The following is an 18,703-nucleotide window of genomic DNA, read 5'->3' on the forward strand; positions in this document are numbered from 1 at the left end:
ATTTTTCTTAGGCAATTTGAATTTGAAAAGATGTTTTCCCCATCCCTTTATAATCAGCCATCTTTTCCTTCTACTTTGCTTTTTTTTTTTTCTTTTATCAGATTCTTTTGCCTTTACTATGTTAAAGCCTCCTAAAGCTAGCATGCTCTCAGAGTTGTCAGGTTGGAGCAGTTCTTTGGGGAGCTGAGAGGTGTATTGGCTGAGACAGTGTAATCTTTTCATTAATGCTTTGACATTTGGATTCCCCCATGGTCTTGGCTGTCCAAAGTTGGACGGTTATTAGGAAAACGCTTTTGGAAAATTTGGGGGCTGTGGTTTGTGACTCTTGTTCAAAGACCATCAGATTCTACACTAAAATGGTATAATACATGATTTTTAGAGTAGTTGGAACTTTTGAGGAAATTTCCCCCCACTCTGTTACTCATCTGCTGTATGGTTATGGACACCTTATCACTTGCATTTTCAACAGCCTTGGGCTGGCCTGATTGAAGAAGTTGGTGTATTTATTATATTTTTGCTTTGGTGAACTGGATATGCGTTTTTGGTCTTAAAATTACAGTCAAGGCACAATATTATCCTGAATTGTTTGTGGGCTCTGTTTTGATGCTATAGATCAGTTACTTGTTGGTCGTAATCAGCTGCCAATTGACAAGAATGGCTGAATAGTCTACAAATGTAGACAGAATATTCATAGTTTTACTCCCAAGTTAACTTACCCTTTCACTCCTGAACATATAACATCTATTTTCTTATTTCTTACCAATGTTAGAGGTACAAAATAATGTTAATCAAAAACATTTCAGTATGTAACCAAAACAGTACATGTTGACAAATTTTATTTTTGAAAGTACCTTTGCTCCTTGATTTTGTTAATGGATGCCTGCCAGTCTTAGATAATTGACTCTTTCGAACTGAAGAATCCTCTTCAGAGTTAGTATGCCGTTTTTTTTTTTCTTTTGTTTTGGCAGCATGTTAAGCATTTTTATTTTCTAGAATGATTTTTAGTCAGGACACAGTTCTGTGCCCTTTGGTATTAAATTGCTTCCTCTGTGGACGCTGCAGGTGAGTTGAGAGTATATGACTAGACCCAAGATAAGAGTCTAGAAGATGTTTTAAGTTTTAAATTGTGCTTATGTGCATGTATGGGATATGTATGTGGAAGTATAATTGTAGTCTTAAATTGAATAGCTTAATGTGAAATACAATTAGCGTAGGTGTTGCACTTTTTGTTGAAGCTTTATTGTAATCTCAGCAGAACGACTTGTGTTTAGTGACAAGTGTTTAACTCTTGGGTGGAATCTCTAATAGCTTGTGAAATATGAATTCTGACATTTCTTATTTTCTCTGTTTTTAGCAGGTAATTGCTGCCATGGAAACACAACTGTCTAATGGGCCAACTTGCAATAACACAGCCAATGGTCCAACCACTGTAAACAACAACTGCTCCTCACCAGTTGACTCTGGGAACACAGAGGACAGCAAGACCAACCTAATAGTCAACTATCTTCCTCAGAACATGACCCAGGAGGAACTCAAGAGTCTTTTTGGGAGCATTGGTGAGATAGAGTCCTGTAAGCTTGTAAGAGACAAAATAACAGGTATGCAATTTTATGTAGATGTTTGACAGTTAAAGAACCATGGGTCACGATATGAGAAAATACCTTTGTATGTGTAAATCATTCAGTGCTGAAGCTTTACATATCTAGATTTCAGTTACTTTGTAAGCAATATGAAACTAGTTTTAAGTGTTTCTTTTTAAACCATAAAATGCTTTTGGGGTCTGTCTCTGATTTTATTTTTTTTGCTTGGTGTTTTTTAAAGGCAGGTTCTTACTCTGTAGTACAGGTTGGCCTGAAGCTCACTCTGGCTTTGAATTATGGCATCCCCGTCTTAGCTAACTGAGTGCTGAGATTCCAAGTGTGAGCTACCATGCCTAGATAGCAGTATGTATTTTCACTGGACTTTGAATATATTCTGGGATGAAGGACAGTGCTTTTGGAAAACAGTATGTGATAGTAACATTCAGGTTAACCTTTACTTTTTCAGTCCCCCTGAGCTTGCATAACAGCATTTCAACAATGAGCTATAAGGAAAATATTTTGTTTAGAAAGAAGGGGGAAAAACTCACAGTATTCTTCCATTAAGTTGCTTTGGTCTTTATGCTTATAAAATGTATGATAATGGGTTGGCTAATACAGTTTCCATTTCTAAACACTTGCACTGAAAAAAATTAATGGAACTTTATGTTCTATTCATTAACAAGGAAAGAATATGTGGTATGTGAGCATCCTTTTTATTGTAAAGATGAAGAGGAAAGGGTGAGAAATTGGGTCTAAGTGATGATCCATTTGGCTCAAGTTGAGTACTAGGTATTTGAAAAATGTTAGTAAACTTCTTTTATTTGAGTAAATGTTCATCTAAGCTCAAACCTATTTAATGAGCATGTTCTTGGGACAGGAGTTAATGTTTCCTACAAGAATTGTTTTAAAATGCTAAAACCATGACATTAAATGTAGATAGACCTTGTAGGGCCTTCATGTTGTAAATTTTGGTGGAGCACAAATTGCTTTATGAAGTTTATAAACAAATATATCAAACTAAGTTTTTTGTTTTGTTTTTGTTATTTCATGACAGGGTTTCTCTGTGTTGCCCTGGCTTTTTCTGGAACTCACTCTGTGGACTAGGCTGGCCTTGAACTCAGACAGATCCAACTGCCTCTGAATAATCCTGTCTTTAGCTAATTATGTTGCTTCTGTGTTCACCATATTGCCAGGAAGATTCTTCAGTTGTTGAAAACTCAAACTAAAAAGGATCACACTTTCCGTTAGCCCTTTGTGTGTGTTGGAAAGTGTGCATACTGGGGATTGAATCAAGGTCTCCATGAACACTGTAGGCAATATCTGAGCCATATCCTGGCCATTTACAAATTTCATTTGCAAACTGAGGACTAGAAGTATATCAAATTAATAAAGAGTTTTTGAAAAGTTGGAAAAGGTAGAAAATAATTCTGTTCCCTATAGTGAATTTTATCTTTAATGTTTTTTAGTAAAATAATATTTTTTTTTGCTTGTGGATTTTTTTAGGCTACTTGAAATAAGTATTAAAGTATGATAAATGGCGTGCAGACTATAACATCAATTTCTGTGATTTCTTGTTCGATTGCTTAGTGGCAACCTTGCCATTATAGAATGAAGATGCTTGAATAGTGTGTAAAAATCACATTTTTTTTTATGATACTGGAGTGGTAAGCAAAAATATTAAACAACTCATCCATCTTTCATATTAGACATTTGCCACAGAAAACAGCTTAGGGGATTTTCCACATCTTATCCCTGAGCATACTTGAATCATCATATTCTTCCATAAACCCTTTACAGCGCTGTTACATGGCATAATGGGGTAAATTTGAGTTCTCAGTTTTCATATCTATGCACTCCTTGGCTTCAGTGTGGTGAGCAGTGGCAATGGAAACACATGGCTTACTTACCTCAGACGCACAATTAGATGTTTAAATGAAATTGATTCTTGACATTCCTTTGCTTCATTGTCCTTGTAGCCATGGAGATTTCCAGGATAGTATAATTTCTATTAAAATATCAGGTAACCATATGAACTCACAGTGGAGCACAAAACCAGTGCAAGCCCAAGCTAGACCAAATCCAGCATGGAGAAGGTAGGTGGGCACACAGTCCCACCCCTAACTGGAATGATTTGCAATTGTTAGTTGCTGAGAAAAAAAGGATCAGTTTTCTCTAAGAGTATAGCCTCTGCCGAGTCAACTACTCTCCAGTGGAAGACCATACATTTAAGAATATTTTGGGCAAAACATATTGGTCTTGAAGGTTTTTTGTTAAAAAAAAAAGTAAATAGAGGGTACAAAGTTGGTTGAATAGATAAGGCAGGGGGTAGATCTTGGAAGACTTAGTGCAGTGAAGATGACGAAAATTCATTGTACGAAACTTGAAACTTATAAAACTAATAAAAGCCTAAAATCAGAACCTGGCATGGTACTTGATCCTGTAATCCCAGCACTTGGGAGTCTGAGGCAGGCAGATCTCTTGAGTTTAACACCAGCCTGGTCTACAAAGTGAATCCCAGGACAGCCAGATCCATACAGAAAAGCACTGTCTAGAATTTGCCCCTCCTTGAAATAATAAATAATGATAAATAAAAATAAAATAAAAACAGAAAGCCCAAAATATTTTAGTATGGGATAAAGTAAGTACTTGCAGATAGACATCACTCTTTACATTTCAACTTGAAGTTTTCTAATAAAGTCACTAGAAGATAAAGAAAAAAATTATTCAGAGAGCAAGTAGCAAGGCCAGGAAATCCCACAGTGGGCATCATGGTCATACTCTATTTTCCTCTTTCCTTTCCATTGAGATAGTATTTTGCTATGGAGCCCAGGCTGTTCTGGAACTGGCCACCATCCTGCCTCAGCTTCCCAATTGCTGGGGATTGCAGGTATATGGTGCTGCTAATGGCTTTAAAAACTACAAAAGCTTTCAAAATCATTCAAGCACTAATCAGTTTAGCCTGAAGTTCTTGCCTCTTGGAGTTTGATCTGTGATGATGCCTGGAAGTGTAAGTTAAGAAGCCAAGTAGTAGAAAAGACTAGATGCCAAGCAAACAAACAAAAACTCCAGGCATCCAGAGACTTTGCAGGTGTTGACCACCCATGGTTAGGTTAACACTTTGGATGGTAAACAGGTTGTTTCCTCCCCTTTAGGGCACTGTAGCCCAGTTCATTCTTAACTTCCTGAGCATTTTAAAGCTGTTTTTCATCCTTGTTTATTCTGCCAGAACACTGATTTTCAAAAATATTGTAACGGGATTCTCCACTCCTTTTAAAATAAACACAATCTTAACTCCTCAGGATTGAAATAGATAAATGATATTTTATTAGTCTAATAGATGCCTTCAAATTTAATAGTATTTGTTTGCTGGGATGAAGTCAGTCGTGGCAGACACAGGCTGTTTTGATGAGTGTTAATTTGAAAACACAGCTCTGTGTGTCAGTTTTATTTGGAACCCATAGAGTTTCAGACTACAGCAGGGTGGCCAGGCAGGTGGGTGGGTGGTAACATAAAGCATCCATTCTGAGCCTTCGTGCTGTTTAATCATAAGGGTAGAGGCAAGATAGCATGTACTCCCAGGTCTGAAGCTGGGATAGCACTTTGTAGGTACCTGTCTAGCCTGCATAATTTACTTTCAGATTTTAGAGACTAAATTTATAAAATAATGTATCAAATTTATGGAACTGTGATCAAAGTTTGAAACATCTCTAATCAGTAAAATATACCAGAGAAATTTGTGGATTTTATAAGTATATCATTAGACCTTATTATTTTTCATGTACGTTGTTATATTCTATAGGTTATGGTTAATCAGTCATCTCAAAGTATGATATTAACATTATGGAACATGTCCAAAAGGTTTGGACAAAGGCTTGTGAATTTATTCCATACCCATTTTTGTTGTGTTACTCGAACAGGGTATTTACATATTGTGTGGGTTGGGACGAGCTGGAGTATAGTGCTTCTCTCTCTCTGTGTGTGTATGCCTATGTGAATTTATATACAACCATGTGCAGGTTGGTACCTACAGAAGCCAAAGGTCTTTGGATCCCTGGGACTGGAGTTACCAGTCGTTATAAGTCACCTGATGTAGATTCTGGGAACCGAACCTCTGGTCCTCTGTAAGAACAATAAGCATTGGTAACTGCTGAGCTGTCTCTTTATCCCCTGTACTAGGTATTTTTATAGAATAGTCTTTGGTGCTGGTGTTGATAAATGCCAATACAAAGTTACTGAAACACACACACACACACACACACACACACACACACACAGAGTTGGATACACTATTGTACCACTGTCAGAGAAGAAAATCACCTAATCTGTTAGGTTTAATGCATGAGTACACAAATAAATGAAATTCGAAGTAGGAGTTAAAAAAGGGAGTGAACACAATATTTTTACAAAAGAAAAAGTTAGGTCTTTGAAGGATGATAAATTTCAACACAGTGCCTAGGAAATCTATAGGGGGAAACAAAATGAAAGGGGAGTTGTCTTAGTAAGGTATGTTTGTGTGAACTTGTCTCATGTCTACAATCTGTAATGACAGAGGCCATTCCTTTAGCTGGTGTAGGTTGAGGAGCACACAGTCCCTGGGGAGAATGTATGTTTCCCTTTGGGGCAGAACAGGAGAGGGGAAGAGAACCCTTCTTGCATTTGTTGACTGATAACCATCTTCTACTTAAATAGTCCCTATAGAAGAGTGGACTATTTAAGGGTGATATTTATTTGGTTTTCCCTTCAGATATGAAGCTGAATTGTCTACTACATTAGTTATTTTTCTATTACCAAGACAAACTACCATGACCCAAAGTAATTTACAGAAGGAAGAGTTTATTCTGGCTGTGGGTTCCAGAGGGAGAGTCAAGGACTGTATTGTTACCGGTGGCTGGGTTAGGAAGCTGGCTGACCACATCCACTTCATCCACTTGGAAGCAGGAAGCAGAGAAACAACAGAAATGGAGCAAGCTTATAAATTCTCAATGTGTGCAAAGCTCCATGTCTTAAAAGTGATTAACTTCTCCATTCCCACCATTCAGGGACCAAGTGTTAAAATACATGCATCTGTGAGAGGGATGCTTCTCATCTAAACCACACTTAAGCATCCCTCATCTTTTAACATGGAACAAAATTAGCCTACTTTTGATGTTTTCTCATTCACTGCCTTAAAGGCTTGACTATCATAGCACTAGCCTTTATTTTCTTAAACTGTGTCAAAATTCTGAATTGACTGGGAGTGTTTTCATGCTATTGGAATATTTCCCTTGCATATTCCTGAAAGGAATACGTGCTTCCTGTCTCTGGAGCTGTGCTCCAGAGCTTGTCAGCTTCATTTGAGCTCCTTTAAGGCTAATTGACTTTCACCTGAGCATGCTGCTGCTGCTGCACTCTGTTGTGGAAACCCTTCTGTGAAAAGGTCAACCTGAACAAATATTTCCTGGCATTTTATTTGTGAATGTCATTTGACTTGTAGTTGTGTATACAGTGACTTAATTTTTATCTTTTACTTCTTGTCTTTTTTTCCCCTCTCTTTAAATTTTTAGAATGTTAAATTTGACATCATTAGGGGCCTTCTTTATTGGACACACGTACACACATACACACACACACACACACTCTAAGTTTTGAGGCAGGGTTTAACAGTGTAACCCATATTGGTCTTGAACTTACTGTGTAGCCAAGGCCATCGTCAACTACCTAGTCCTTTTGCCTCCAGCTTCTGAGTCCTAGGGATACACATGTGCCCTACCATATCGATCTTTGTAATCAAATACCTTTTGAAGGCTAAAAGTACTGGTAACGCTTCCTAGTATTGTAAAGAAACAGATTCTCAGTTAAAAGGATGTATTGGTGACACAGCTGCACAGTAATCTCCTAGGCAGTATGCCACCTTGATTTCAGTGTTATTTGAGGACTGACTAACTATAATTCCAATTTTCCTATTTTGTACTTAATACCTCGTTGAAGGAAAGATTTTGCAAGGTGGAGTGATTTAATTTAAGCTGTGTATATGTGTTCTCTATTCCTACATTAAGTGGGTGCTATGCGGTTTTACGAAAACTTTCTATACACTAGGGTTATTCAACTTGTGATTACTATTAAAATGTCTTCTTGATAGAGAAGGTGGTTTTACTAACAGTAGTTTTGAAGGTTTTAGCATATAAAGCCCATTCTTAGGGGCTAGGAAAATGGTTTAATTGGTAATAGCATGGGCTGAACAAACATGAGGACCTGAGTTCAGCCTGGATCCTCACCACTTACTTGAGAAAGCTGAGTGTGGCTGTTGATACCTGTAACCCCAGTGTAGCAGTGTGACATAAGAAACCTCAGGATCTTAGGGGTTCACTGGCCATACAGACTAGCTAAAAAAACCAGCAATCCCCAGGTTCAGTGAGTAACTCTGTCTCCAGTCAATCAGGTGGAAAGTGATATAAGGGGACACCAGATATCTCCTGGTTTCCATGCCTGCATCGGGAACCCAAACACACATATGTGCACACATGCATATACTCGTGCAGGCACACACCTGCCCGCGTGCGTGCACTCTCTCTCTCTCTCTCTCTTCTCTCTCTCTCTCTCTCTCTCTCTCTCTCTCTCTCTCTCTCTCTCTCTGTAAGTTTGGCTTGTTTTACAGCTTTATTGGAATTGTTTGACTTTGAACTTCAATTTGGTTCTGAGAAAACATCTCCAAATAGATCTTTTGTCTTAGTTTCCCATGATCTGGGAGGAATGCAAAGCTTCTTTTATATAAGTGATCATCATCACTAAGGAGTGGTACAAAGTAGGAATAGGAAGTTAAAGGAGCCCAGAAAGTTGATTGATGCTAATATGTCAGCCTTGATCTAGTGTATAGGAAGTGTTGTATGCGTGTGTGTGTGTGCCTGTGTGTGTGTGTGTGTGTGTGAGAGAGAGAGAGAGAGAGAGAGAGAGAGAGAGAGAGAGAGAGAGAGAGAGAGAGTGTTAGAGTGACTCCATCTGAAGGTACCCTCAACTAAATTCCCTAGTGGGTATTACTTAACTAACCTGGCCCCTGAGCAGGTTGTTAAATTTAGCCATAAGGTGTCAGTTGAAAAGTATCAGGTGTGCTTGCTTGCACTTCTATGGATGCCTTTCTCTTATGATGATATCCCTTTAATGTAAATCACAATACTCTTTCTTGCTAAGGCATTCACATAGGGAAGTACAGAGAGCAGTGCCATGGATGTGGATGTAAAGAAGCCCAGCATTTCTGCAGTGTTAGCAGATCACAGAACTTAGAAGGAAAAACTGCTGTCTCTTTTGTTTTCTTTTCTGTGGAAACATTCATTGAAAACATTTAAAGCATCGCTTCGTTCACTCACAGATTTTTACAGATTTCAGACTGTGTAGAGATGAGGGCGAGTTCTGTGAGGGCATGGTTAACTTAGCAGATGTAGTTTTACATCTTGTTTCCCTTTTCTGTTAAATCCTTATGCATGTTGTGAATTAGAGTTTATTTTTAGTTCTTAATGAGTCCTTTTCTCCTCATTGTACTTTTTGTTGGAATCTTGTTTTCAACTTAGTGTTTTCATTTTAAAGGGAGAGTGTGTATAACTTACCAATTTCATATTTATACCCTCCGTCAGCTCAGTTAAAATTTTGTGTTTCTTGGTGTAGCATGAGAGACTTGATACCTTTCAGTTGCCCTCGATCCCTTATAGCCTGTTTGACCTTGGACTCTTATCTTCAGGAAGTCAAATCTTCCTCTTAAAAAAAAATTTAAGGGAGATACAGATGCAGGCAAACTGGAAACCAGAATTACTGTGTGGTCTTTAAGATCACTGGGAGGTTTATTTCCTCACATGTTTAATGTCCTTTTAGGGAGGACATTAACACAGGAGTCTATGAGCTACTGTCCTCTGAAATCTTCTTGACCTTGGTACTAGTCTGAGAGATTCTCATAACACAACTGGAAAGAATGGTAGTTGCTCTTAGCCCGCCTTAGCAGCATCCAAGCAGGCTGATTGTGGTGTCAAATCTGTGGAAGATTCCTAATGACATCACAGCTTGACCCCTTGTAATCCCGACTTTTCCCCTTGTGATCTGAGTGCTGAGGCAGCCCTCCTTTTTTTTTTTTTTTTTTTTTTTTTTTTTTTTGGTTTTTACGAAACAGTGTTTCTCTGTATTGTTTTGGAGGCTATCTGTCCAGCCCGGCCTTGAACTCACAGAGGTCCGCCTGCCTCTGCCTCCCGAGTGCTGGGATTAAAGGCGTGCACCACCACCGCCCGGCCGAGGCAGCCCTCCTTAAACACAGTGCTGTATGCTTCTGCTCTGTTACAGCACTCACCTTTACAAACTTGATGAATTGGGGTTTCATGTGTTAATCAAAAGATTCTGGGCCAGGTTTGTTTTAAACCTGCATTGCTGGTGCTTTTAGGTTCTGATTTGAGGGATGCATTCATCTATGTTAGAAAAGATGACAGCACATAATTGACAATACTGATTTGTAATTTTTAAATATATGTTCATTTTTTAAAGTGCTAGAAAACAAAAGCTTTGACAGAAAGACTAGGTAACATTCAATAACCCTACTTTTAGGTTTTTGATCATCCCAGTGTAGACCAGAGGGGCTATAAGGATGACTCTGCAATTAAGAGCTAGACTAGCTGCCCTTTGAGAGGACCTGGGTTAGATCATTGATACATACATGGGGCATCACGACTGTTAGTTACTCCATTTCCAGAGGAACTCATGCCCTCTTCTGGCCTCTAAGGCTACTAGGCAACCATGTTATACACAGATATAATACCTAGGCACACAAAATAAAAATAAATAAATCCTTAAAAAATTCTCATCTGCGCTTAGCTTCCTTATGTAGCTGAGGTTTTAGTTCTCTGAGTGTGGAAACCAGAGTATCTGGACCGGGTTGTCAGGTCAAAGCCTTGAGCGAGGTGGCTGTCTTCCCGAGAGTCCTCCCTTCTGTTGTGGAGAGGCAGTGAGGGTGTAGATTTCCCCAATAGGAGGGGATGAATAAGAGTGAGACTTTCCATCTGTAACTTGTTTTTCTCACTTATTCTTTTCCAAGTACCCTTTCACACACCTCTCAAGAGATGGCTCTCAAACCCTCAGAGTGGAGCCATCTCCCTCACCCCAGACAGTGGGACACTTCCTGTAGTTAGGAATTTGGTGTCTTCTGGAAGCCACTTTGGGAGGTAGATATGTGTGGCCTTAGGAAAAAGTGGTGAGTAGCAGTTTTCTGTCTTTTGCATCAGGTTGACTTGTGCGGCCGAGCAGAGCAGTCTGCCTTTTACATCTTGGGTCTGTCTATACCTTGGACTCCAGCTTTCCCACTTGGCAGCAGCTTGCATGAATGGCTGCTGCCGCTGCTCTCAGTGACTGACTGGCCTTGTCTTCAGAAGTTGTCTATTGACAGTTCAAAGCAATTGCTTAACATATCCCCCCCATTGTATGAATTTAAAATAATAAATGTAATACTTCTCAAGTCTTTTTTTTTAATTAATCAGCCCACGCCCACCCCTACTCCTCATGCCGGGAATTGGAACCAGGACCTTGCAGATGTTAACCTTGAGCAGGGAGGAAAAAGTCCTATTGCTGAGGCTATCATCTGCCTTCATTTGGTAATCAACTGTGTGAGACATTTGGCTATGGTTGGGAAAAATCTGTGCTGTTGCATTCCTCATTCTTGGGGTGATGTGACCATGTGTTGAAGAGAGAAGAGGTCATGGTTAGACTAAGGTAGAGAGCAGACAATGGCCATATAATGTTTGAGGCTTCTGTGTGCTGTTTATAAACTGGAATGTAACAGCAGTCTAGTGTGATTTGTTGGCTAATTACTTGTTGATTATACCACCTGATAGTTTTTTGTTTGTTTTGTTTTTAGTCCTTTATGTAAGAGCAATGGAAATATTTTTTTTGGTGTAGATGGAAAGATTTATAAGGATCTTTGTGAGTTAAAGAGAAAGTTATCTCATTCTTTTTATTAGGTCCTTTCTGTGTGTAGGGGGTGTGAGGCTAAAGGGCATTTCCTCCCTGAGTATGCTACAAAAAGCAAGGCCAGAAAAGGAGTAAGAGTCAACATAGGCAGTTTGTCCCAGGACCCACGTTCTTTTTCTTACTTTATTTTTAAAGATGCTATCTCACTCTGTAGCAGGCCTGAGGCTCAATCTTGAGCAGTTCTCCTCTCCAACCCTAGTGAATGCTGTGATTACTGGCAAGAGCCCCCAGGCCTAGCTGGATGTATGCATTTCATTGAAGAGTCAGTGGTCAGAGGAGATTGTGATGGGAGACACTATGTCTGGTTTGACATGATGGTTTTACGTCTCATTAACTCTGTAGGTTGGTTTATAACTGCCTTCTTTTCCTTCCAAACACTCCTGTGTCGATTCCAGTAAATTCCTTTTTGCTAATTAGCTGGAATTGATTTGTATTTCTCCTGATTTACACTGTAATGAAAGGTGCTTGTGTAATGCACATGTCTAGTTGTTTCTGTCTGCATTTACTTTTGACTTCACCCTAAAGAATGGTTATTTACTTCTTGATTTTACCTCCATAGTAACATTTGTAACTGTGTAGCCTGTGTTTTTGATATATAAACTCAGCTTCCCATTGCCAGTGTTGTAAGAAACCAAATTCTGATAGAGTTGTGCCAGAGCAGAAGAGGTAAAATGAAGAGTACTTGCCCCTAGGTTACCTCATGGAATGTCCCCGTCTCCACATATCTGTGTCCTCATCATGCCTTTCATTCTTGAATATGAGCAAAAATATCTGGAGGAATGACAGAGATGACCAGCTGCAGTAGTGTCTGAAGACCTGCAGGTCACTTAGGGTGTATATCTTTTTCTTTTTCTTTTTTTTAAGCTCAGGGGTCAGCAGTTTCACAATTCCTATTGCATAGAGCAACTGTTTACCTACCTGGTCGTAAAACAGACTCACCTATCAGTTACCTTCATTTATTCCTTTTGCCTTTTTACTCCTCATTTAATAAAAAGCCTTTCTGTGGCCAGGTACATGAGGGCATGTGTACACTTAGAGGCATTGCATTCCTGTGTCCTTTGGGTTCAGTGATACATGTCATTGTTATCCACTTAAAAATTTTAGTTGGCTTATATTCGTTGTACATGGCACTGGGTCTCGTAGGGATATTTACATACAATCACATACTGCAACTTTGGACATATTCCACATATATTCACCACCTCTTCCATTTTCCCCCACTCCCTCCTCTCATTAGTCCCTTGTTCCCCTACTTGAGTATATGTGTTCATAAGAGATATAAATACATGATTTTATGTGTCTGTGTATCAGACACATAAACACCATAATGGTGCCAGAACAAGTTAGTTCTGATAGGGATAATGTAATCTGTGAAATCTAGAACTACAAGCAAGAGAAACCTGAGAGAAAATTCTTGTCTTCTGACACTGGTGTAATTTAATTTCTCTGCACATGATATAATTGTCTTCATCTCAGGTCACCACAGTTGTCCCCTTCTTTTAGTCAATCTTGAGTTCTCTTGGAAAAGATTTGTCTTCTCTTTGTTTGCAATATTTATTCTTTGTATGTACCTGCTGCAGAACCCACAGTGTAATCATTTTAAAATATATTCGGTCAACGTTACGCTGTTAGCTTGCTATTGTGGAAGCCTAAAGGAATCAGATGTCTGTTCTGGTGGCTTTACCTGAAAACACAGTGTGGGTAGGGGCCTAAGAAGCCAGGCCAAGGTGACACCAAACTTTGGGAGATAGTGAAAAGAGTCTTGCAGAAAGCCTTAATTTGTTAAGAGAAGGTTTTTCTTTGTGAGGAGTGTTCCCGCCGGCCTGGTTCTAGAGCCACATCAGTCCCAAATAAACACACAGGAGGCTGTATTAATTATGAAGCTGTTGGCCTTTGCTTGTTTCTTACTGGCTAGCTCTGACTTAAGTAATTACCCCATAATTGTTAATCTAAGTATTTCTCTTCCTGGAGAATAGTTCTGGGCTTCCTACCCCATGGCGTTACATGTCGAACTCTCCTGTGTTTCTCCTTCCCAGAATCCTCCTGGACTCCTAGCCCCACCTATCTAGATTCCTATTGGCCAGCAGTAATTTATTGACATATACACAGGACTTCCCCAACATCTCCTCTTTTCTGTTTAAACAAAAAGAAAGGTCTTAACTTTAACATAGTCAAATTGTATATGACAGAACAGTTATCAAGTAAGAACACAGTTACAATATTTTGTCAACATTTAGCAAGATTTAAAGAAAATATCATCTATCTCATTCTTGTGAGTCCAAAGTCCTATATGTAGCTTATCTTTTATCATAACTAAGGAAAACTATAATTATAACTATCTGTCTTTAACTCCATTAAAGACCACAGAAGCATAATATATAAACACTAGGATTGACAGAGGTATCTTACTGCCTGGACAGTCACCCGAAGTTCCTCTGTAACGTTGGGGCATCCATCTTCAGCCCATAGGCCACAATGTGTCTGCATCAGAAGTCTGTCAGTCACTTTTCTGTGTCCTGCAGAAAGTCTGGTAGACTCTTCCATGAAGCAGGAACCCTGTAAGACTGAGTTCAGCAGTCACTTTCCTGTGGGTCCTGCTTGTCCAGAATATACAACAACAGTCAAGCAGTACAGGCAAGAGCAGCTTCTTGCCCAAATGGCTAATCTTGCCATGTTGAAAGCAAACTCCATAACGAGTTTCTTCGATGCCCATCTTCCTCTCAGACATAATTGGTGCTGCCAGGAGCAGACATTTCTCATTGTCAAGAAAAACCCTAAACCATTTTAAATGCCATTTTCTGAAGTTCTTTGAAAGGTTTGAAGACTACCTATCTGTCTCAAATACATCTCTATATATCTAGAAAACCTAACTTACCTAACTATAAATTCTGACTATTATAAGTAACTATCTATAGTCTGTATTCAATTATGCATTACGTTTTAAAAGATCAGTATAAGCACAATACTTAATCAAGAGGAGAAATGTACATATCACAAAATTGACCTTGAATTCATATCAATAAAGGAAAAACAATACCCATAACATAATTCCCCTTTTTACCATTAACAAGAGATCGGCTGTGATCATTAGCCAATTATAAACAATCCCATTGAAATGAAAACAAAGATTTATAAACAAGATGGGAATTGGGACGTCGCTCATTCCAAACTGCTTCCTGCTGGAAGGGGGCGCCGTTCATACCATGGGGATCATGACAAAACTCATAAACCTGTATAAGTCCTTATTTTTAGGGTCTATAAAGCTCCATCGTCTTAGCTGTTTCAGTTGTTGCAACACCTGGTCCACTGCTTCCGGGGGGTCTTGGTTCGTCAAACCACAGAAGCCTGGAAGGAATCCTCAGCTTTTCATTTTCTGTGGAAACATAAACTAAAACTCCTTTTCCGAGTAACATATCCTTATACTTAAATTTTGAAGTCAAGGCATTTTCAAAAGATTATAAGCAAGTGTACTTTATCAGTCGTTCCTTCCTTAGCAATGAAAAAAACTGAAAAACACAATAGCGTACAGTATCCAGATTTTCTCTGTATTTTCCATCTTTACATGGCTTATTTATCTATTATTACTTTATTTATTTTACTTTTATTTATTTTTCTCTGAGACAGGGTTTCTCTTTGGAAATCTGCCTGCCTCTGCCTCTGGAGTAAATCCTACCGGCGTGTGCCACCACAATGCCGGCTTTTCTATTTATTTACCATTTTGTCGTTTTATTTTCTCTCAGTCTCACGTATATTTTTAAACACACTATAAACCTTTAGAGGTTTTCTTCATCCAAGTCTGACTTTAATGTAAATCTTTATGTTTTTCTGGCCACGTGTCTTATTTGTAAAACCTTGGCTGTTTTAAACTGCCGGTTTTTCGTCAAGATGGCGGGCATAAGCGTGATTCCAGCTTACCGCCTCAGTCCATGCTGACATCCCGCAAAAGCTGCCACTTCCAGCTGTACGTACACACCTTTCAATCGTTAGCAGAGTCTCTTAAAAGAACCTTGTTGGTTTTTTTTTTTTTTTTTTTCTTTTTCTATTTCTTTTTATGCCGAGTCAGGAAGACTCCAGTAAGCGAGCCGCGTGAATCTCGGCTTGTGGCTAGCAAAACAGAGCACACCTGAGAAAAATGCTGCTACCAAAAATCTGTGCTTCTCTCCGTTCTTCTGTTTCTAAAATTCCTTTAAAGCTTTTGTTATTTTGCGTGGAAATTCATGATCCCACTCCTGATCACCATTTTGTTAAGAGAAGCTTTTCCTTTGAGAGTAGCCTTCCCTGTTAAGGGAAGCTTTTCCTTGCTAGCCGCTTTGGTTTATCACCCGCCAGTCGCCTGGGCTCTGCCACGTTGTCGTCCTCAAATAACACACAAGACACTGTATTTATTATGAAGCTGTTGGCCTTTGCTTGTTTCTTACTGGCTAGCTCTGACTTAAGTAATTACCCCATAATTGTTAATCTAAGTATTTCTCTTACCGGAGAATAATTCTGGGCTTCCTACCCCATGGCATTACATGTCGAACTCTCCTGTGTTTCTCCTTCCCAGAATCCTCCTGGACTCCTAGCCCCACCTATCTCGATTCCTATTGGCCAGCAGTAATTTATTGACATATACACAGGACTTCCCCAACATTAATTAGTTGATAAATTCTTCTTTTTAAAAACAAAGTTCCCACACACTTTCATTCCAGTACTCAGGAGGCAGAGATATGTGGATCTCTGTTGTTCAAGGCCTACAGAGTGAGTTCCAGGACAGCCAGGGCTCTTATACAGAGAAACTCTCTCTGGGGTAGAGGTGGGAGGTCGACTGCAATGGACCTGTCTTAGCTCCAAGTCACCTAATGAGGAGGGTTCTCAGTTGTTTGATTTTTTTTTAAATTGTCCCCCCCCCCAATGTTTTCATTGTTTGAGGCTGGCCTTGAACTCACCATGCAGCCAAGAATGACTGTAAATCTTGGATCCTCTTGCATCTTTTGTTGCATTCTTAGTGTTGAATAACAGGCGTTCTTCCACACCCAGTTTAATGGTTTGATTTTTATAAAGAACTTAATTCTTAAATAATAGGTATATATATGTATGTCTGCATACAGACATGTGCTTTACACACAGTGCCGTTGGGAGCCTGATGAGGGTTTGAGTCCTCCGTAGTTGGAGTCACAGGTAGTAGTGATTGTCTGACCTGTGATGTCTTCAGGAACAGTGTACTCTATGAACAGCTGAGCAGGTCTCACCAGTCCCCGCCCCCTTTCTTCTCTCAATGCTAGGTAATGGTGCCAGAACATTGGTGGTAAGAGTCCACATTCAACTTGGGATAATCATTGGGTGAATTTGAATGGCTAAGATTACCTTTTAGTTCTTTTGTTTCTGTTCAGCCGAAATTCTGAAGACTATCTAAGAAAGAAAAGAAATTCTGGTTTAATATCCATGTTGTAATAAGTGGAAAAAATAACATTTAAGTTGTTAAGTATCATGGAATAGTTGAATATAGGTTTAATTGGTCGTATTCTGTAGAGTTAAAATATCTCCCTTACAAAGAGTGCTGTTGCTAGCCATGATAGCTCCCATCTGTGATCTCAGTGTAAGAAGCTGAGGGGAGGTGATGATCTTGAATTCAAAGGCCAGCCTTGACTGTATAGTAAGACACTTTCTCAAATATAGATACAACATTGGTGACTATTGAAACAATCTTTATTTTAATCTCAACTAATTTGAAAGGTATCTGAAAATTTTAATACACAAATAAAGCACAACTGTGGATGTGCTAGACAGCTTTTAAGCAATGATACAAGTTTTCCTTCCTTGCACTTTTATTAGATGTAATTTGGTTATGGGTGTAGATAAAGAACCCTAATAGGATTTAAGTGGGTTTTGTGTTCAGATCCTTGTCAGTGTATATGCTCATTTTTATTTGCTATAAAGTATCTTGCTTGAGAAAAGTTCAGTAGTCTGGAAGATAAATGAAATGCCTTAATAATGTTGTCAACTAAGGAACCTAGAGTAAGTACTTCATAATTGATATTGTATTTGAGAGTAGGTTTAAACTAATAAGATATCTGGCAGCATCTCAAAATAGTTCTGCCACCCCTAAATAAAAAAGACCAGTTTACCATCTTTCCTGCTACTTCATAGGTAGCAAGAAATAATTTGTCAGCAACAAAACCATAAAGTTGCTTGACACTAAAGACTGTTGAGTTTTTGAAGAGCTGAAAGTTTGGCATTTAGTGAAAACTTCTTTTCTTTGAGTTTACTTGTAATTGAGCATGCTCCATGATTCTACCTGTAGAATGTTAAAAGCCTCACTCTAGCACATAGGGCTAAACGCATTTTTGGAAGATAATTTGGCAAGTGGAAGGCACTTAGGGGGACATTGTGGGCACAAGCTTTAGAGAACACCCTTGGCATAGCTTTTTTACATAGCTGAGGTGTGTTAAGCAAACTAGGTATCAAGTTCATAAGGCTATTTAGCAGATAGCCTTAATCTCCTAGCCCTAGAAAACCCACCTGTCTTTGTTCTGGTTTTGAGATGTTTTTGCAGGGTTGCCATGTGATGTGATGAATAGCTTATATCAGATGGTCTTACTATTTCATCTGATTTCATGAAAACAGCACAGAGAATATGTGAACCTATTGTCAGGTGATCAAACATATCTATATTTCATGTTCCAAGATGGCTTAAAATTTGGGTGATCGCGAATAAGCATCTTTTAATTTCTACCATCTTGTAGATTCATGGGTGTAATTTAAATGGTAACATGATAATAAGAAAGATTACATTTGCGTTCAGAATTTTCTTGTTTCACTGGGAAGGTGTGACTGGAATTGCCAGTAGTGGTTAAGTGCACTACATTTCTGGAATGAGATTAACTATCTCATATGACTAAAAAGGAAGCTTCTGCTTTTTCACTTCAGTGAGGGTGATTTACTTTGATGCTGGTGCAGACAGAGCCACACTACTCTGTGACCTAATGAGTCATGTTTTTCTGAGTATTAGTTTCTTTATTCCAGTGTCTGTATGAATTTAAAATTTTTTTGAGGTTTGCAATACCTTCTCTTCCCAACTTTTAAATGAAATGATTTTTGGGAACATGCGTATGTGTGTTGTGAGTGTGACAGTCATCATAGTAACTGCACCATTTTGTATTTCTCTTCAG

The 18,703-nt window shown here is 38.9% G+C and overlaps 1 protein-coding gene across 24 annotated transcripts in view; it reads left to right on the forward strand.

Moving 5' to 3' along the window:
- Elavl2 (ELAV like RNA binding protein 2) overlaps positions 1-18,703 on the forward strand; it is a 155,892-nt gene that overhangs the window by 87,103 nt on the left and 50,086 nt on the right. For 20 of the 24 annotated variants that reach the window (XM_013116516.3, XM_021229618.2, XM_021229621.2 and 17 more), the window contains one exon: positions 1,355-1,598. In XM_013116516.3, coding sequence (XP_012971970.1) covers positions 1,355-1,598 — 244 coding nt within the window. The remainder of the gene's footprint in view (positions 1-1,354; positions 1,599-18,703) is intronic. The other 4 variants (XM_021229624.2, XM_021229625.2, XM_040757171.1 and 1 more) reach the window with 1 other exon arrangement.

Source organism: Mesocricetus auratus, unplaced genomic scaffold (genome assembly GCF_017639785.1).
Source record: "Mesocricetus auratus isolate SY011 unplaced genomic scaffold, BCM_Maur_2.0 Super-Scaffold_100014, whole genome shotgun sequence".
Taxonomy (NCBI): Eukaryota; Metazoa; Chordata; class Mammalia; order Rodentia; family Cricetidae; genus Mesocricetus; species Mesocricetus auratus.